The sequence below is a fragment of the Mus caroli genome, unplaced genomic scaffold (assembly GCF_978045245.1).
Source record: "Mus caroli unplaced genomic scaffold, Mus_caroli_1 scaffold_3, whole genome shotgun sequence".
Classification (NCBI taxonomy): Eukaryota; Metazoa; Chordata; class Mammalia; order Rodentia; family Muridae; genus Mus; species Mus caroli.
The window spans coordinates 98,174,317-98,196,336 of NW_028227258.1; the positions used below are offsets into that span (position 1 = coordinate 98,174,317).

Consider the following 22,020-nt stretch of genomic DNA (forward strand, 5'->3'; position numbering starts at 1 on the left):
TACCATATAATCTAATTAAGACTAGGCTGGCATAACAACTCCCTTTGTACTTATTTCTCAGAAGAATGATTTGAAACTCAGACACTTTAGCACATATTCTCTCCCAGAAAAGCCTGGAGCAGGATCATACCTTGTTAAAGAGATGCATATCTATCATCATTAATACCTTAAGAGGAAACTGGATTCTATAAGTGTTTCAAACCCCTCAGTCTCATGTCTTTGAAAGCACAGATTATGTTCCAAGAACTCTTAAACCTTCTGCTCCCAGGGAAGGCTTCAGAATAACAATTTTTCATTTCTTGTATTTTACATGTACTACTGTTCTGACTGTAATGCATTATTGTGAAACATGTAGAGGCCTGGCACCCAGAAGAGGGAATTGGTGCCCCTGGAACTGAGTTGCAAACAATTATGAGCCAGCATGTCGGACAGAAGAAACTAACCTGGGTCTGCTGTAAAACCTGCCAGGGCTCTTAACAACTCAGCCATTTCCCCAGACTTCAGAGCCATAATGTTAAAATATAGAACTATTTAAGACAGGTATCCACAGAATGAGAAAAGGACTCTCTGAAACTTGTATTCTATTTAAAGTAAACGTATTAAAAAGAAACTCAAAAAACACATATGAGCCAATTTAATACAATATCTGATTAATCGTGTTTATTTATATCCTCTGTTTTAAATCCTAATGAAATATTTTCCAATTTAAATCTTAAGTGACGTTCTAATGTATGTTTAATGACATGTCACAGAACAAGATACCATTTACCAGGTTAACCTTACATCAATACACCCACAACTAATAAATATAACCCTACAACATCAGCACCTGCTTCAGATGAAACATAAAAATGCAGGTTGAGCAAGGGTGTCATGCTAGGTGACATCCCTGCATGCCACATGGAGTTCATAGCTCTACTCATCCAGAACAGTGGACACTGTAGTGTTGTTAAGCTCACTGCTCACAGAAGCTGAGGTCAGCTGGATGCTCCTGTCAACAGTCGGGACTCTTCCACCAACAGTTTCATCAGTGTTCCTCTTTGGCCTCAGCAAGATAATGAAGCACTTGGGAAGAAATAGACAGCCTAACAGGCCATAGCTAGATGCCAAAATGGCAAATATTTCCACAGCCACTTTGAATTTGCCTTTGGTGCTCAAGTAAGCAGGGACAAAAGAGATCCAGACAATGAAAAAGACCAGCATTCCAAAAGTGATACATTTCCCTTCATAATAGTTATCTGGCAGCTGGCGAGCCACAAAGGTTGTAAGAAAACACAGCAGAGCCAGAAGAACATCAAACCCAAATATGGAGCACAGAAACTCTATAGAACCTTCATTGCATTCAAAGATGATCTTTACATTTTGAATTTCAATGTTCTTGAACATCCTTGGAGGCTCCAACACCAAGTAAGCTGCACATATACCAATCTCCCCTACAACGCAGATCAGTACAATTAATTTTCGAAAAATGGGGTGCATAGATATAAGACGGGTTTTAGATACGGAAATCCTATAGGCAAAAAAGAGTGAAATAGTCTTTCCAAGAATGGAAGACAGACAAAGGCAAAAGCCCAGTGCCAGAGTGATCTGGCGGGCCATGCAGGACCAGTTGCATGGCTTGCCTATGAACAGCAAGGATGACAGCACAGTGATGACCAGAGACATCTGAATGAGGAAGCTCAGCTCCCGGTCATTGGCTTTCACCAATGGAGTGTGTCTGTGGATTACATACACAACAGTTACTGCCAAGACCACAAGTGCCCCAAAGATGGACAGAATGACAAGAGTGAACCCCAGTGCCTCTTCATAAGCGAGGAATTCCACAAGCTTTGGCACACACTTGCTCTTCTCTGCATTGGACCAGTCATCTTCACTGCATGGATCACATTCCCTTTGTCCTATTGACAAACAAAAAAACAAAACAAAACAAACAAACAAAAAAAAAAACATAGAATTGACTTCAATGGAACCCAGTTGTCACCTTTAACTGTGAATAGTCTAGGAAAGTTAAAGACCTGGACAACGTTCACTGGAAATCTGTTATAAAATAGATATAATATCTTATATATAATAGTGGGAAATTATTCTTAGTGTCTATAGATGCAGTGATAGATGAGGGTTGTTTTCACCCTCAGCACTTGAGCATTTCCTCTCAACCCACACTTTTTTGAACTGGTTGTTTCTACTGAAGAGCTCCTTTCTTTCTCCTAGAACTGTCTATTGAAGGACAATATCTGGGTCTTTAATCAATTCCAGAACAACCCAGGAATGAGGAAGTCACAGCTTCTGATATGAAACAATGAAAATGAATGGTACACAGCTTGTCAGACCCTCTGTGTTTTCAGTCTTTCATTCAATATTTCTTCATGGAGGAGAATCATGCAAGTGCCCACTCAAATATCCCCAACTCTAGATGCTCATTTCAATGAGTGATTAGGATGATGATGGGAAGGAAAACAAAACCACCAGTCATGGTCCCAGAGGCTAAGATGCTAGGACTGGAGGAAGGCTCTAAAAGCCAGCATTGGTGAATAAGGAAAAGTTAGTTGAGGCAAGGTTATGGCAGGTGATGGGATGGGTCTATTCAGTGTTAATTTTAAAAATCAAGTAAAGAGTAGTGTTTACTTTCAACCACTCTGACTCCTGATCTGGACATCTCTGAGTAGAATTCTATGTGGGACCCCAGGGAACTGTTGCTAGGGAGTTGTGTAGTTTATGGGCTACTTATACTATCACAGACCATCTTATCATTTTTACTTGACTACTCTGAGGGACTATGTGAAAAAGGACAAGCACATTTGCTGTCCTTCAACAAAAATCCAAGTGGAAATATGAATAAACCTGGTCAACACTTTACACAAAACCAAGTCTGCCTAACTCACTTCCAGAGATTTGCAACTGAACAGGCTGTCATAACAGTTCATTCCACAGCAACTGTGCAATGCATGTACTTTCAGTGTTTAGAACCTTAAGACAATTGGATGATCTTTTCCCAACTAGTGCTGAATCAACTTAAAAAGCAAGTAATTTGAAGATTTTATGACTTGATTTATATTTCACATTTTGTTTATTTTGTTTGGTGTTTCTTTATGAACTTCATGGTGGTAGGTCTGGTCTTATATCAGAAGTGAAAATTCATATTTTTTTGGTCATACTGCACACAGGAAAATTTTGTGTTTCATGAATTATATACTCTTCTTATAAAGATTTATAGGAACTTCTCTTGACATCCCTTGGTTAATTGAACTGTACTACTACCAATGCAAAAATGGCCATCTCTACCTGGTTTCTCTGACACATATCCATCAGCACATGGGATGCAATCAAAGCAGCATATGGGTTGCCCCTGACGAATCCCCTTCCGGGTCCCTGGAGGACACACTTGTGTGCAGAATGAATCTGGACGCTAGCAAAGATAAAGATAGTAGATATTTTAAAAGCCTCAAAGCATTCCCACTTGTGAAATGTTGTAAGTGTTGGTTTGTATTTCCAAGCAGACATATGTTTTATTAATAAAAGATATCAGCCCAGGAGTCTGAGCAAAGATAGCAAACAAAGCTTGACAATATGGAGAGCCTAGAAAGAACTTTGGCTAAAGGACAATCTTTTGACTGACTCTGGAATTGCTGAACTAAGTGTAGTGACAGTTCTTTGTCATCTTGATGATCAAGAATAAACTAATACCATATGAGATATTGCAGATGGGAAAGTTTGCTTAGTCTGTTCCTGTTTAAAATAATTTAACACTCTAAACATCTTCCTGAAAACCTGAAATATATTTCCTCTCACATTAATCAACCCAACATAATATGAAATGTAAAGATGTTTCATGAATGGTTAAAAAAAAGAAAAATAATTAGGTCAGTTCTAGGGAGAAAATTTAAAAAAAAATAACAGAACTGCACAAGAGTAATATTCCAGAAATATTTTCTTGCTAAGTCAATTTATACATTTTCATGTCAAACACAACCCTCCTTTCATAGCATATAGATGTATACAAAGATGTATACTTTGAAATACTGAATAAAGGTAATATTCACAAATTGATTTATATCCTATTCTAGAAATCAGAAAGTACTTCTTTTTATTTAGATGTTTCATATAGTATATTTCGATGGTCTTTTTCTCCCTCTCTCATCTCTTCCTAAATCTTTCCCTTCTCGCTACCCATGTATCCTCATCTTCTTTCTTCTCTCCCTTTCATAAGAAAGGAAAAAAACAAAACATAAAAAATGCTAAAAGTAAAACAAGCAAACAAAATGTAATAAGACAAAATAAATCCCAAACCAAAATAACTGCCTGAACCCCCCCCCACACACACACACACACACACTGGAATTCATTTCATATTAGTCAACTATTTCTGGGCATGGGAGTTTCCCTGAAATGTGGTTGATATGTCCAGTAATATTCAATTGAAGAAAATCTTTTTGCCAGCAATTGCAAATAGTATTTTCATAAGTGGTGGACCTGGTAGCCACTTCCCTCTCCCAAAGATGGGATCTCACATGAGTTGAATCGGTGAAGCTCATATCATACATCCCCATGCACACTCCTCACCACTACATAAATAGAAAAATGAAATAAAACAAAGGAGGTCAAAAATGACTGTGGTCAGAGTACTTGAGAAGGTAACATACTGAAAGTAATGGTTAGTAACAAAATCCAAGAAAATATTCCAAAAGTTAAAAATATGAATCATGTTAAATTTTAAATAAGTTTTAGACAGGAAAACTGAATTGCAATTAGAATAATTTCTCAGAATTTCACATTTAATTGGTATCTTTAAAAATATATAAACTTCTATAAATATAAAGAAAATAACGTATCAGATCAACTCACCCTTGATGACTCAGTGTTCCAAAATATTGTAGAATTCGTTGGAATAACAAGCTCAAAGTTTGTAGACCTAAAGTTAAATCTCCCAACTGTCACAAAGGAAATTTCTCCCTTATCATCTAAGTGCCAGTTTAGGACATCATAGTGTCCATTTTTCAAATCTCCATTATCATCCAGTATTAGCCATTTATCCTCATGTGATTTAAATTTAATTTCTTTCATATAGTACATTAGCTAGAAAGCAACACAAAGTAAAAAACAATAGAAGAAAACATTTTGTAAAAATTCAATGGTCTTAAAAATAATTTTATATAGAAAAGCATTTCAAACACATATTTAATTCATGAAATTACAGGACTTGTTCTTAGTCTCTATTTTTTTTTATGTACCATGACAATTTCTATCCACATGTGTAAATGAAACTTCAAGCATGGTTGGCAATATGGTGATGCACTTTAAATGTAAATGCATTATAAAGATTTTACTCAGAAGTTTATTGCAAGGCTGTAGAAGCTGTTGTCATGTAGGCTAGTCAAAGTCAAAATAGGGGAAATGTAGGATGTAATGCTGATGCTTTGATCTGGAATTTGCATGTGAAACCCAATTGGTTCTTGGTAGATCAATCAATAAAAATTCTAGCTGTCGATGGCTGGGCAGAAGAGGTGGGACTTCCAGGTTCTGGCAGGCAGGCTAGGAGATGCAAGGAAAGAAAAATTTGCCATGCTTTGGAGAGAAAGAGAGCTAACAGCCATGTGAGATCTCTGGTGGAGTGACCTTTGGCCGCTTTGCCCCACTGGGTCTGAGGTAGCACACGGGAGATTAAAAAGAAAACTGAGCTAAGGGCAAATTTAGTGTGCTGAGCAAAGAGAAAGAAAAACCGGGTGTACTGGCTATTTTTGTGTCAACTTGACACAGCTGGAGTTATCACAGAGAAAGGAGCTTCAGTTGAGGAAATGCCTCCATGAGATCCAACTGTAAGGCATTTTCTCAATTAGTGATCAAGGGGGAAAGGCCCCTTGTGGGTGGGACCATTCCCTGGGCTGGTAGTCTTGGGTTCTATAAGAGAGTAGGCTGAGCAAGCCAGGGGAGGTAAGCCAGTAAAGAACATCCCTCCATGACTTCTGCATCAGCTCCTGCTTTCTGACCTGTTTGAGTTCCAGTCCTGACTTCCTTTGGTGATGAACAGCAGCATGGAAGTGTAAGCCGAATAAACCCTTTCCTCCCCAACTTGCTTCTTGGTCATGATGTTTGTGCAGGAATAGAAACCCTGACTAAGACAAATTGGTACCAGCAGAGTGGGGTATTCCTGTGACAACCTGACCATGTTTGGGGGAGGACTGTGGAAGGACTTTGGAACTTTGGGCTTGAATATCCATTCGTTGCTAAGAGCTCTGTCAGATGTTGTGTAGGAGCTTGGAAGATAATGCTGAGAACAGTGCAGAAGATGGAGGCCTGGTTTGTGAAATTTCAGGGGGAAAATTAAAGACTCTCTTCAGGGCCATTGCTGTTTTTATTGTGAAGATTTTGTAGTTCTGGTTAGCTGGGGCTGAAGAATCAGCTGTGATTAACAAGATACCAGAACTACTAAAGCAAAAACTTTGCATTACTGGGACTATTGATGCTGGTTAGCTGGAGCTAAGAAATTAGCGGTGATTAAGAAGAGACCAGCATCGTTGAGGTGACTTCTTCTGGGAAGTGTTTTCTGAAAGCACAAAGAGGCTGTGTTCCAGAGATAGGCAAGGTTGTACTCCTTCTGCAGTGGGACTTGGTAATGTGTAAGGGTCACCCAGGTGGTACTGGTTTTGAAGGCATGAAGGGGTCACACAGAGCAGCTGAGGCTCGGCACTGTGAGAGGCCATGGAACGCCATTGGTGAAGGTGCAGCCTCAGTTGCAATTGAAGGCCCAGGACTGAAGGGGTCATGCAGTGTTTTGGAGATGCCAGTACCACGAGATGACCACCAAGAGCAGCAGCAGCAGTGGAGTACAGGCATCTGGAGCCCAGAGGACGACGTGTGTGCTACAAAGGGCATGGCTGGAGAAGTGACCCAAGCCCTTGGAGGAGCCCAGAAGATCGTGAGTTGGATCCCAGACGTTGGACGGTTGGAGATTGATTTTTGCTTTGATTGTGACTGTGCCCTGATATTTTCCCTCTCGAAGGAAGAAACTGTTTTAGTGGAGCCCACAGTTAAGAGACTTTGGATTTTAAAAGAGATGGATATTTTAAAGAGATTGAAATTTTAAGAATATGTAAAGACTGTGGGACTTTTAAAGTTATTTAGATCTTGGGGATGAATAAGAATGTAAGGGTTGAGGCTTACTAGTGATGTGTTTGTGTGTCAAGTTGACAAGGGGTCAATTGTACTGGCTATTTTTGTGTCAACTTGACACAGCTGGAGTTATTACAGAGAAAGGAGCTTCAGTTGAGGAAATGCCTCCATGAGATCCAACTGTAAGGCATTTTCTCAATTAGTGATCAAGGGGGAAAGGCCCCTTGTGGGTGGGACCATTCCCTGGGCTGGTAGTCTTGGGTTCTATAAGAGAGTAGGCTGAGCAAGCCAGGGGAGGTAAGCCAGTAAAGAACATCCCTCCATGACTTCTGCATCAGCTCCTGCTTTCTGACCTGTTTGAGTTCCAGTCCTGACTTCCTTTGGTGATGAACAGCAGCATGGAAGTGTAAGCCGAATAAACCCTTTCCTCCCCAACTTGCTTCTTGGTCATGATGTTTGTGCAGGAATAGAAACCCTGACTAAGACACCGGGCAAATAAGTTGAGGGCAGATTTAGAGATGCTGAGCTAGGACTGAAGGTAACTGAGCAACTAAGGTGAGGGATAGAGGTGTTGAGCTGAGGATGAAGGTAAGGGCAGGTTAGCAGTGGGAGGCTTAGAAGTGCCTGGCCATTGAGTTAAAAAGCGTATTGAAAATAAGAGTGTCTCTCCTCTCTCTCTCTCCTCTCTCTGTCTCTCCTCTCTCTCTCTCTCTCTCTCTCTCTCTCTCTCTCTCTCTCTCTCTCTCTCTCTCTCTCTCTCTCTCTCTCTCTCTGTTTTATCCCCGCCCCCTGGGCGGTGGCTGGTAGCATGGGTCTGCCCAGAGCTTAAGGCAGGGTAGTAGAAATTGCATGCTACAGGGAAAAAGTAGACTTCAGACCAAAAACAAAAGGAAAGAAAGAGCTCAGAAATCCAGAGAGAAAAGGAAACCATAAGTAGAAGGTGTAAAGAAAAGAGATCTGTTGCAGGAAATATTAAAAAACTAAACAACAAGTTCCCGCGCTCCATCAAGCTACTCTCTGCCTGCAGGGCCGGAGCTCCTGAGTTCCCTTTGCTGCCACACCGGCCCCACACAAGACATTCCACCCTGCGGCCAGCCACCACAACACTCAGGAAACTTTTAGAAGCAAAACTCTAGAAGCTTATAATTAACAAGTCAGATTTATATATCAATAAATTCTGAATTCACAAGATACCCACACAATAATTGCAGAGCCAATTGATAATGATACAAGCTGCCCATCTAGGTCAGACAAGTTATCCCAATTATTCTATCCCTATATGATATTCATAACTACCTGTGGCTATTTAAACCCACAGGGATCAGGATCTTTTACTGTCTGTCTACCTCCATCTTGCCTTCTACCTCTCTCCTGTCCTCTCTGCTTCTCTCTCAACTCTTTGTACTGCCTCCCATTTCCCTGTCCAATCACTGGCATCCTGCTCACTAATATTTAAATACATTGGACAGGGAAAATCCTCCCAAAGAGATAAGCAAAAAAAAAAAAAAGTAAATCAAATGCAGCTTTGACTACAAAGTCACCTTGCATGAGAAGAAGCCACCTCTAAAGGGAGATGGGCAAAGAAGCCTGGAGCCCTACCCTGAGAACCAAGCTATAGCCTTTAAAAGCTCATTCCTCGTGGAGGAAGCTCTGGTGTATTATAATGTGTCACTCAGTACATATACTCTTTGGTCCAAACAGCTATACTTGGAAATGTTCATTGCAGTGAGTCATTGGTCTGGTGCAAGCCCTTTGGTTTCTAACAACACCACTGGAGAACAAGATGTAAAATTCGTAAAGAATCAATTTTAAAAATTGTGGGCAAAGTAAAAAAGCTCATTCCTCTAGCAAACAGGTCAGTGGTAGAGTGGAAGCCCACTCTGTCACTCTGTCTCAGAGGCTAGCTCTCCTAGGGGGTTGGAATTTGAATCACAGCACCCACATTAGGTGGTTTACAATCACCTGTAACTCTAATTTCAGCAGAGACTCAGACATCCACATATACATATACACATATTCACACAAACACACACACACATAGAAATTAAAATAAATCTTTTGAAAGTAGTGTTATGCAGCTATAAGGAACACTGAAATCAAGACTTTTTTGTAAAAGAAAAAAAAAGGCTTAGAAATTAAGTGAAATAAGCCAAAGTAAAAAAAAAATACATTTTCTATCATATGTGACAGCTAGATTTGTGTGTATCACTGACAGACAAACAGACAGACAGTCAGACAGACAGATGAATCTCGAGGAATATGAGAGTATAGCAGGTAACACTAAGGGAAAGGGGAAATGATAACGGAATTTCTGATACAAAATCAGAAACATCAAATGGGGAAGAAAGGAATAGTAGAGTAGAGAACACAAAGATGGAGAGTCGAGGGATGAATAAAGTATAATCCATAGAAATGAAATGCCATCCTGTTGCCCATTAGCCTGTATGCTAACTAGCATAGTATGTATGTTAACTCAGAAGGCTGTGGAATTCTGAAGGTTCTCTCTATTATATAGCTCTGGCTGTCCTGGATCTCCCTTTGTAGACCAGACTGGCCTTGAACTGGTTGAGATCCACCTGCTTCTGCCTCTGAAGTGCTGGGATTAAAGGCATGTACCACCATGCATAGACTAGATGATAAGTTATCAAAATTAAAATGCTTAGTTAAGAGTGTAAACTATCACTGGGTGGTGATGGCTCACACCTTTAATCCCAGCACCTATGAGACAAAGGCAGGTGAGTCTTTGAGTAGCAGGGCAGCCTAGTCTACAGAGCAAGTTCCAGGACAAACTAAAGAACAAACAAACAAACAAAAAATACTGTAAATGAATGTATTAGCATTTTCACAATGTATCTTACATTATAGTTATTGTGACATATTAAATGGTATTTTGATATACTAAGTTAAATAAATGAATAAATTTTAGTTTAATTTTTTAAGTAGGATGACTCAGAAATTTTTTATTTTGTTTATAATATATTCAAATTAAATAGTTTTGTTGAAATAAATCTGGTATATATTAAAGCATTGTGGTGCCCCATTTGTTCCACTTAATATAAGTACTGGTACAACTCATCAATATTCCCACATACATATATATCTCACCTTTCCCTGCATACAAGGTTTTAGGGATACAAAGATTAAAAAAACCTATTTCCTTTTCAAAACTCAATCTAATGGAGTGGTAGACAAACAGCTACTATCACTCAAACTAAATATTGTCTATGTTAGTACTGTGAAAAACAGTTGAAAAGACACAAGGGAGTATACAAAATGGAAATAACAATAGACATGCTAATTTGGAAGTAGGGAAAATTTCACTGTGTTCCATCCCTAGACAAAGACTATAGGCAATTAACAACTGATGGTAGAACTAGCCTTTCCCAGGGATGAGCACCCATATTAGTTGTCCAGTACAGATTGGTCAGTCCTGAAACCACACACACACACACACACACAAATGGCCTTACCATTATATATATATATACATACATACACACACACACACACACACACACACACACACACACATATATATATATATATATATATATATATATATATATATATATATATATATATTATATTCCATTGTATATTCTTGACCCAGGGATTGGCACTGGTAGGAGGTGTGGCCTTGGTGGGGTAGGTGTCTCACTGTGGGTGTTGGTAGGAGGTGTGGCCTTGTTGGGGTAGGTGTCTCACTGTGGGTGTTATCTTAAGACCCTCACCCTAGTGGCCCAGAAGTCAGTATTCTGCTATCAACCTTCAGATGAAGATGTGGAACTCTCAGCTCCTCCTGTACCGTACCTGCTTGGATGCTGCTGGATATTTATTCATACACATATAAGTGTGTATAAATGATTTATAAAGAAACTATCGATTTGTGAGTTGGGGGACAGGGAGGGTATCTGTGAGGGGCTAGAGGAGGGAAAGGGAAGGAATAAAATTATGTAATTCTACTTTAGTAAAATTTTTAAAACTGAAATTAAAAAGAGAAAGGACACAAGTGAAACAATGACTAACTGACATAGGAAACTGAAAATTCTAGATTTCCCAAAAAGTGGCCACCTGTGCTGGGCTTTTAAACTGTTAGTAGGAGCCCTGTGGAGGTGGCACATGCTGTTAATCCCAGCACTCAAGGGGCAGAGGCAGAAGCAGGCAGATCCTGAGCTCAAGGCCAGCCTGATCTGTAGAGTGATTTCCAGGGCGGTCAGGGCTACACACAGAAACCCTGTCACAAACCCCTCCCCCTAAAAAAAAATTAGTAGGAATCTGACTAACAAATGCTGACAAAATATACTGAGTCTCTGTATCCTTAAGTTCCATACTGTTTCAGGGGAAAGGGTGTACAGGAGAACCAGGGTCCAAGGCATCACAGTCCACAAGACTGATGACACACTTACAGGATAACCAATGGATAGTAACAAGAATTCTCCAAGGAGATAACACTTGCTGCACCTGACCAAATTTAGCAAGGCAGCATCATGCTTTCTTTAGTAGAAAGGTGACCCATTACACCAGGGTATATCATTGATCTTCCTCAGCACCACATACCATTCTTGAATGTTCCAACCAATGTTCCTAGTGCAGTCACTAACTCACAAGGGATCAGTAAGGCTGTACAACCTCATAGAAAGGGCTTGAATTAAAGTAGCTGATGATGGACATGGGAGTATTTTTTATTAGTTTGTTTTGCTCTGTTAAGTATTACGTTTCTGTTATTTGTGCCAAAAATGCACCAACTCGACCAAATCATAAAAAGTAGGTAAAGCCAAATAGAAAACAGTATAAAAATAGCTGACCAATCCTGATCAAAACTATCAAGTTCAAGAAAAAAAAAAAAAAAAAGAGGAAGGGAAAAATACCACAGAGTACTGAATAGTGAGATTTAAAGCAGGAAGTAATCAATTGAAAGTCAAAATCAAAAGGAAATTCAGAGGTCCCAGTCACTGTGGCTTCTGTTGGATTAACCACCCAGCCTACTCTAAGCCAACATGAATTGCTTAACATGAGACCAAGAACAGGAGGCACAGAAGTAAGTCTCCCAAGGACTGTCACAGAATCTTCACCCCTGGAAGATGCACCATTCTACCATTCTCACACTGCATAAAGATTCCGTCTTCTAGTCCCCTTCAAACTAGATAAGACCACATGACTAAAATGTGGCTATGTGAATGCAAGAATTGTATATGATTTCCAGAAATGGTCTTCATGCCCTTTTCCTTCTTGCTATTTAAAATATGAGCATTGAATTTTGAACCCAAGTAATCATGAAAGACTACAAAGTGAAGTCCCATTGTGTGGATAAGAACAGGCAAACTAGGAGAAATTGGAGACACTCTGCCAATTATTTAGTTCTAGAATGTTTGTATTTAGCTTTTATTTATGTTTTTAAAAATCAGCTTATCTAGTAGAGGAATTATTTTTCTGAGGGATATAGATTCTATTTACAACAAAACTAAAAATTCTGTTAATAAATTAGGACTTAAAACACACATTCAGGCCAAACAGGCAAACAATTTCTTTTAAATGGTCATGTAAGAAAGTAGTGGCTATCAAATACTTAAATAGCTGTGATGGCTATTTGTATGAATATGTATAAATGGCATGCTATATCATGAAGTAAAACAACTTACCTGCCAGAAATCAAAGGTAGGTATATATGCACATTCATGATTTGAACCAAATGGTCCCTGCCCTTCCTGACATCTGCTGAGATGATCCAGGCCATGAGCTATAGCATACACAGCTTGTTTGACATTGTTTGTAATTCTTAACTGTGATGTATCCAGATAGGTATTTTTCAGATCTTCTAGCTTCTCCTCTCCAGTGCAGAGCTGATCAGACATGTCATACAATCTATCTTCTTTACCAGTCATATTCACTCTGTGGTCCACATTGTAAGGCACACTGCTGTTGGGCCAGGTACAGTTAAAAGCAGTTTGCCAGAATTCAATGGTCAAGACATCATTTGGATCCTTGCTAGGGTGTACATCATAAAGAAATTCTTTTAATCCTGGTATAACACTTCTTGGTGTTGCAAATCCAATAGATCCACCAAAATAGGGGAAATACTCAGGCTTTGCAATGAGAGCTGAGGTAATCCAGGCTTCGGTGGCTATCCATGTCCTGTCAGTTATGTTATGATGAATCATTTCCAGCACAAACAGGCTGAGGTCAATGTCAGAAGTATAAAGCACAATGACTTTGGCAGTGGAAGTCTTTACTGCCTTAACAGCCTTCTGCATTTTCTCATTGGAGTAGACTTTTGGAATGGTTTCAGAGAAAGCAACACAGAGGTTGGCACTCTCCATTTTTTCCTTAAAAGTTTTTACTCCATATTTCCCATAATCATCATCAGCTGCAATAGCACCTACCCAGACCCAACCAAAGTGTTTGATGAGATTCACTATGGCCTCAGACTGGAGGTTATCACTGGGTAGGACACGAAGATAAGATGGAAACTGGAATTTGTCACTAAGAATTGAGCAGGAAGAAGTGTAGCCCACCTAAAATTAAAAATGTTTTTAGCTATTAGAAAGCTAGAGTCAAATCTTATATAAAAGCTTTCTAAATATTTTGAGATGGATGGAGCCAAATAGTTCTCAGTTTCCACACATTTTTCCCTGAAAAATAACTTTCTACTCTTACTCAGTGAGTGGGAACTGCTGATGGAAGTTCTTTGGTCTGTGCTGTCAACCCCAAGAGGGTTAGGGCAGCCAACAATTGATGAAATTCCATGGACTATTTTTCATGGATGATACTGACAGAGAGGTCATTTGCTCTTCCCTTTATCCTTCCTGGAAATATGGTGACTCCCCTGAGTCACAACATTCAGACTCTCCTTCACCCTTCAGTCTCTCATGCACAACGATGAAATGAGTCCACTCCCCATCCATTTAATAGCATTAGTTTCTCTTTCTTAAACTATCTCACTCCTTTCCCATCTCAATTAGTTTGGTTCTTTTCTTTCCTTTTTTAAAAATTTTTTTCTTTCATTATTTCCTTCTGGCAGGACTTCTGCATGAGTAGACGCTAAACTTTAGATTAACAAAGGTACTTCAAACCTCAGGTTTAAGCAATTTTCTACACCAAGATTCCTCAACACTCTCATCATATAGGCCCAAAAGTATGCACAAGAGCAAGTCTTTTGGTAATTTTCTCATTAATCCCCACATGCATTTCTCATGTTTAGAGACTTGATAATAGAACTTAGGTCACCCACCCTATATGGGTGACCATTTTTATGCATTTCTGTATCTTAAGTCTCCACATCACTCATTCACTTTGCTATTACTAATGCATCAGCAAGGTCTTCTCTATTACAATTCCACAGCTCCAGAGCTGTGAAGTCAATTTACTCCCATGTTCTCTTTCTTAGTCTTTTGTTTGATTCTTAATCCTTTGTCTAATATCTATACTCTTCTTTAGAATCATACAACCAGCAACAGCATAAAAGCTAACTACAGGAAAGAACTTAAAAAAAAAAAAAAAAAGACAGGGCTAAGGTAATGGATCTATGGGTAAAGTGCTTGCTACACAAACCTGATAACCTAAGTTTAATCCCCAAAATCTAAGCAAAAAAAAAAAAAAAAATGCAGTGGCATGTGTCTCAGTACTTCAGTAGCAAGATAGGAGGCAGAGACAGGGGAATTGGCCAGAAGCTCACAGGACACTTAGACTGGAGTATACAGCAGCAGTAACAAGAAAAATCCTGCCTTAACTAAGTGGAAGGCAAAAAATTTACTGTAAAATTGTCCTCTAACCTCCATATTTATGCCATGGCAGACATGTATGTCTATGGTTGCACATGTAAAATAACCTGTAAACTTGTTTCAACTTTTGATAGTATCCCAAATGATATCATTGTGTGAAACTCCCAGACCCATTTTAGATTGTGAGTATGATGACTTAGGCCATGATTAATAAGCATCAACAGAGAAAAAAAACACAATATATGCCTTGTTTCAGCTATTGATCAACCACCAAGAGTTAATCCAGTACTGTGGAGCATGGGGACTAGTGAGATGTATATAATTACTGCATCACAACTCAGTGCAAGAAGGATGTTCTGAATCAAGTAATCTGAAGTCACTTCTAAGTAAGCCCCAGATCTCATGGCTGGATCTTAGGTAGACAGTGTCACAAAGAACACCATCCCAGGCATCCTAGGCTTACTTATACAGTGTCACTAAGAACACCACTCCACCCATACTAGGCTTGCTTATAGTTTATATCAACTTCTTCTGCCTTTCTTATTTTCAACAACTTCTAAACACTGTATTTCTTTACATATTTTTGTTTAGTTCTTTGAGGCAGGGTTTCTTTGTATAAGCCTAGTTGTCTGAGAACTAGCTCGGTAGAGCAGACTAGCCTCTAACTCAGATCTGTGTGCCTCTGCTTCCTGAGTGGTGGGATAAAATGTGTGTGCCACCATTTTTATGTGTGTGTGCTTGCATAAGTTTATGGCACTGCATGAATAAGGAAGCCTATAAGAGCCAAAAATGGGGGGAGGGGGCTTTCAGATCCCCATACCTGGAGTTTCAGATGGTTGTGAACTACCCGATCAGTTCTGGGGATTGAAACTAAATACTCTACAAGAACAAGTACTCTTAACCTCTTAGTCATCTCTCCTGGTCATATTTCTATTTCTTTACAAATAAGTACTCAGCACAATATTCTGACATACCTGAGGCATATAATACAACCCTAGAATTCGTGAAGCAGCAACTGACAAAGATGATCCCCCTGATCCAACCAGTGCTGCCAGAGTTGATCCAGTGCTATTTCTAAAATTGGGTTTGAATTCTTCCTGCCCCGTAAGAAACACCAAAGATGACTCCATTGCTTTGGAGATGGTATAGCAGGAATCAAAGATCTGGTAGCCCAGAGTATGGTTGGGCAAAATGTCCTTCCTCTCATTAATCTCGTTGATGGTGTGGATCATGGTTTTCATCCAGCGGAAACCCCGGAAATTAAACCTGGAAAGGAAAAGCTTTTGTGAGCCACTGGCTATTGCAGTTGGGGTGGGGCTTTTCAGGAAAGGAGTTTCAGTTAAATGAGGGATTGCAGCTTTTTGTAGAAGCAGAAGCAGGTATCTTAGTTGTCTATACACATCAATTTTTCACAAATAACAATGCAAATTTAACATATTCAAGTGAATCATATTCACTATTGATTAGTAATCTTGGGAAGCAACTTTTGGATTTTTTTACCATATAGATATAGGTATAGATATATAATTTGCTATGATTTTCTTAAGTGGCCAATTATCTCTTTGTTACAAAAACATTCTTCTAGTCAGAATATTCTTCACCAGCAGATACACAACAGCCTCTTTGAACATGTTTTTCCCATTCACTGGAAGTCATTGGGGCCATATGATTCTTCTCCTTACATTGACCCATGTTCTTCTGAATATTAATTGTAATTTTAAAAATCCTAAAATACACTGAGGGACTTAAAGCAGGAATACAGTAAAGCATTACAAGAATTGTGTATAATAAAACTGTAATTGCATAACCATATCTGAGATTTTAGTTTCAATATTAAGAAGTATTTATTGATTCTCACATACAAATAGAAACATGATGTCATTAAAATCAATATTGCAGTTCAATACCACAATTTTTTTCAATTCCCCCTATATTTGTCAACTAATTCTATTGTCTTCTTTCTCTCTTCAATGTTAAAGCACATTTTAACTTACTAAGACAAGTACCCCAAAATGACCTTATGCCTTAAAATCTTCTATAGATATTTAACTTTGTCTTCTGTTCAGTAATTTTTTTATTAAATATCCAACAACAAGACACTGGAGAGGTGGCTCAACATTTGCTTTTGCAGAGGATCCAGATTTAATTTCCAGATCCCACATGGATGTTCACAATTATCCCTAACTACAGATTCAGAGTAGCTGATCTCATCTTCTGGCCTCCACACACTCCAAGCATGTACACGGTACACATAGATAGATAACTGAAGGCAGAATAATAAAAATTTATGTGTAGTCCTTCCTGTCTGAGCCGGTGCCCTGAGCAGCCCTTGGGCTCGAACTCCTCAGCGAGACGCACAACACTCAGAGTAAGATCCAATCCCAGGCACTCTAACACTTCTAGGATCATAGGACCAGAAGTGAGGAGGACACAACATCTGAGCCTACACTAGAACACTAGAAGTAACTGGGACCCGTGGGACCCAGGTACCCAGGAACTCCGCCCGACCAGAGGCACGAGTTCCTTCTGGTCTGGGCCAATGCCCTGAGCAGACCTTGGGCGCAAACTCTGCAGCCAGTCCCACAACACCCAGAAGAAGCTCCACTCCCAGGCACTCTAACACGTCCAAAACTACAGGATCCTAAGAGATTGGTCACACCAGGATCTCAGGGTCCAGGAGGCAACTTGACTTCCAGGAGCAATGACATACCCAGGATCTCAGGATCACAGGATCACAGGATCACAGCATCACAGGATCCTAGAATCACAGATTCACAGAAATAGCTGAACTCTGAGGAGTTCTGACACAACCAGGATCCCAGGAACAACAGGCTCCAGTCAGATATAGTGAGGCCAAGTAGCACTAGAGATAATCAGATGGCTGGAGGCAAGCATAAGAATATAATCAACAGAAACCAAGGTTACTTGGCATCATCAGAACCCAATTTTTCCACAATAGCAAGTCCTGGATAAACCATCACACCGGAAAAGCAAGATTTGGATCTAAAATCAGTTCTCATGATGGCGATAGAGAACTTTAAAGACATAAATAACTCCCTTAAATAAATACAGGAGAACACAGATAAACAACTAGAAGCTCTTAAAGAGGAAACACAAAAATCCCTTAAAGAATTACAGGAAAACACAATCAAACAGGCAAAGGAAATGAACAAAACCATCCAAGATCTAAAAGTAGAAATAGAAACAATAAAGAAATCACAAAGGTAGATAACCCTGGATATATATATATATATATATATATATATATATATATATATATATGAAAGAGATCAGGAGTCATAGAGGCAAGCATCACAACAGAATACAATCTCAGAATTAGTGAAGAAGATGCCATAGAAAACATTGACACAACAGTCAAAGAAAAAGCAAAAAGCAAAGAGCTCCTAACCCAAAACATCCAGAAAATCCAAGACACAATGAGAAGACAAAACCTAAGGATAATAGGTATATAAGAGAGCCAAGATTTTCAACTTAAAGGGCCAGTAAAGATCTTCAACAAAATTATGGAAGAAAACTTCCCTAACCTAAAGAAAGAGGTGCCCATAACATACAAGAAGCCTACAGAACACCAAATAGACTGGACCAGAAAAGAAATTCCTTTTGTCATATAGTAATCAAAACACCAAATGCACTAAAGCAAAGAAAAAATATTAAAAGCAGTAAGGGGAAAAGGTCAAATGACATATTAAGGAAGACCTATCAGAATTATACCAGCAGTAAGAAAACAATTGTAAGTTAAATGGGCAGTAAAAGACTCTCTATAATTAATGCTACATATGAAGCATTTTAAGGGTTAGTGGGGAAGTTACTTTAAATCATCACAAAATAACTACTAAAAAGATGGCATTTGGAATAAATTTTCCTTCATTGATTAATTTTTATTATGAGGTTCACGATATTTCATAATATCTAAACCTCTTTTTATTACTATCAAATAACACATAAAATACTCCTTTTTTCCATTTCATTATTTTTCTCTATTTGAGAAATATTTTCAAAATAATATAAAGTCTTCCTGTTTCATGTACTTTTAACAGGTGGACAGCTAAAATTAGTATTGCATTAAAGTTATTTGTTTCAAAACAAACTTTATTCAAACCCCCAGTTGAGGTTCTGAGTCAGTGATTTAAAGTTTATGATTAAAAAATTAAATTAATATTGCTTAGTTAGACTTTGGATCCTGAACACTACATAGACCTTTAGAAGGAGAAGTTGAATTACATGGAAGAATAATAAGAGTCTTGAAAGCAAGACTCTTATTGGGGTTGAATAGATAGAAGAAAATATTGATGAATATTGATGAAAATACACATAAAGAACTAATTTTAAAGAAATGTATTTTTTAACATTATAAGACCAAGATGTAGCTACTCAAATCCTAATTTCAATAATTAAACAAATCCCAAAATAACCCTAACTAGGGAATTATTTTAAATAGGACATATTTACTTCTCTCCACTTCTTCAACTATAATGTAATAAGACATTATTTCTAAGGAAGTGAAAAATGATATTTTGAAATCTATGTACTAGCCTTTACAGTATAACATTGCTGGGAGAGAAATTTTCAGAAGTTCCAATGCAGGGCGTAGAACAAATGAAGTAATCCCTTTCCTAAACTATCAGTGTGTTACATTTCAATGTGCTCTAAGTTCTCATTTCCAGTTGTTTGGAATTAAAGAGGTAAAAACTCCTGTGGTAAATAACACTTGGCTCTACAGTAATCTAGTTGTAAGTAAAGCCCCATATCTTCCTCCTCCATTGCCTCTGCTTCACTGTAAGAGTGAGAAACAGTCATAGAATTAAGGGCAGAATTCTTCATGAAACTTTGTATTTTCTGAAGATGTAGAGATGATTAGCACCCTTCACACAAGGACATCTCAAATATGGAGCATGAAACATATTAAAGGAAAGTTGTGATTGGTGAAATGTGAGCTAGCAGAAACTGCTGAATATACAGTGTGCACTGACAACAGTAATGGCCATGAAGCTTCAGGGATATGCCTGCTGTGTTAGGTCACATTTCCAGCTAAAACCGTGTTTGTGTTACAGTTGCAACTATTTAAAGGCGTGTGTGTGTGTGTGTGTGTGTGTGTGTGTGTGTGTGTGTGAATATAAGAATATGACTATATATACATATATATGAATACAAGAGATAATACAGAGAGAAAAACATTGCTTTCCAATAACAACAAACTTATTGATACTTTGCTTTGCTTTCATTAATTTGTGGCATTCTTGTGTGTGTGTGTGTGTGTGTGTGTGTGTGTGGTGTACAGATAGTTATCCTATCCATGCTTTGCATTTCCCACAACAGATTACTGGCAAATTCTAGTATCAGGCATGGATCTTATTTTCTGAAGTGGCAATGTGGAGACACAACACTATGGGCAACAACCTGCCAGGGTAGGTCTTGCTCAGATAAATCAGTACTCCCCCGCAGTGTGCTTCTCTTATAAAGAGTTTTAGTCTCTGCTATTAAACAGTAAAGCTCAATGCTACATTATTCTGCATAACAGGTTTCAGAAGAACAGCTTCTGAAACCTCAGTACATTCATGAAGCAACAGGAGTCTTCTAAAAACAGATTCTGATTCTGCAAGTCTGAGTAGCAGCCCGTGACTGTACATGCCTAGAAACCTCTTAGCTGCTGCTGCACCACAGAGCACTCTATGAGGAGCAGATGCTCTCTACAGCATCAAGACTCCAGCTGGAGACACAAGCCCCTGCTCACCAGTTCTCCCACCACCTGAATTAACAAGAAAGAAGATGGCTTACCCTTCACACATGGGTGATACCGGCTCCAAAATAGCTTCATCTACTGGGATGATTCTGGAGTGGATAGGAAACAGTCCTGCAATAACAAGTGAATGATTTTTGGCATCTACATATCCAGACAAATTAAACTTGGCCATCAATCTGCATTGTACTTCCTCTGTTTTGTTTTGAGCACCCAATACAGCCCACAAAAATGCAAGAAATCCTAAAGCTAAGCATATCTGTCTGCTGGCCATTTTAATAAAGCAAGTTTTAAGAAACTGACTAGTGTGGAAATCACACACGTTTTAGTGAAGCACCTTGATTGAGTGGAAATGTGTGTGTCCCAGTGGACTTGGCTTGTCACTACTTGCTACATAATTTTCATGTCTCAATCAGGGGCCTTGAAATCACTTGCAATTTGTGGATCTGGACTGGGAGCCGAGTAACCCTTTGAGAACAAACTTCAGAAAAATCCTCACATGCTTTGAAACAATAAATGATAAAAATGTGGATTCTAAGTTTAAAACTCATTTTAATTTGTAGAAACCATCCTTCTTGTTTAGAATTGAGTCTCACTACATGTAAATCCATGGTCTTCTCTACTACAAAGGTAAGGAACAGTATCCTGCTTCATCATAAAGTATCAAAAGAGGTGACAGCTGTCTCATTACCTCATTGATGAGTAGGATACTAACAAAATACCGTAGAAAAATACTGTAAGGCCCATATATATTTAATGAACTTTTTCACACATACCATTTTTGTTATACTTTAATAACAGAACAACTACTACTCTCAGAATACACTCTATAATTTCAGGCTTATATCTCTAGTCTCTTCTAAAAAATTCTTCCTCACTTCCTTTCTTCCTTCCTCCTTCCCTCCAATCTCTCCACTCTCTTCCTTCCCTCCTCCATCCTCTCTCTCTCTCTCTCTCTCTCTCTCTCTCTCTCTCTCTCTCTCTCTCTCTCCCTCTCCCTCTCCCTCTCCCTCTCCCTCTCCCTCTCCCTCTCCCTCTCCCTCTCCCTCTCCCTCTCCCTCTCCCTCTCCCTCTCCCCTTCTCCCTCCCCCTCCCCCTCCCCTTTGTCCACTCTCCCTTCTCATCTCTAACCTCACCACACCCCCATGCTAGTGCCTAGCCACACACTTCTAGTCCATGTGCTTCCATTCTTACTAGACTCACCTCCGAGACAAACATCACTTAGAAGATCAATCTACTGTTCTTTCAGTTCTCTCCAGTTGCCCTCTCATCCCCATTTCAAACATCTCTCCTTGGAGTATAAAATTCATAATATTTTCAGAAAACAGCCCTGCCAGCATATTAGATCTTGATATCAGTGTAGACCCTTTTATCTTGCACCTTGCCACCAAAGCCTTTTCCTCATAGAAGCAATAGAAACTTACCAAAAATTGATGT

The 22,020-nt window shown here is 38.9% G+C and overlaps 1 protein-coding gene across 1 annotated transcript; it reads right to left on the reverse strand.

Moving 5' to 3' along the window:
- Positions 1-645: 645 nt before the first annotated feature.
- Positions 646-20,932, reverse strand: LOC110291550 (vomeronasal type-2 receptor 1). Its single transcript, XM_021158760.2, has 6 exons — positions 20,622-20,932; positions 15,800-16,091; positions 12,747-13,619; positions 4,843-5,073; positions 3,283-3,406; positions 646-1,898 (listed from the first exon to the last, which is right to left on the reverse strand). Exons 1-6 carry the CDS (start codon positions 20,855-20,857, stop codon positions 916-918), a joined length of 2,739 nt encoding a protein of 912 aa, XP_021014419.2. The 5' UTR covers positions 20,858-20,932; the 3' UTR covers positions 646-915.
- Positions 20,933-22,020: the final 1,088 nt, after the last annotated feature.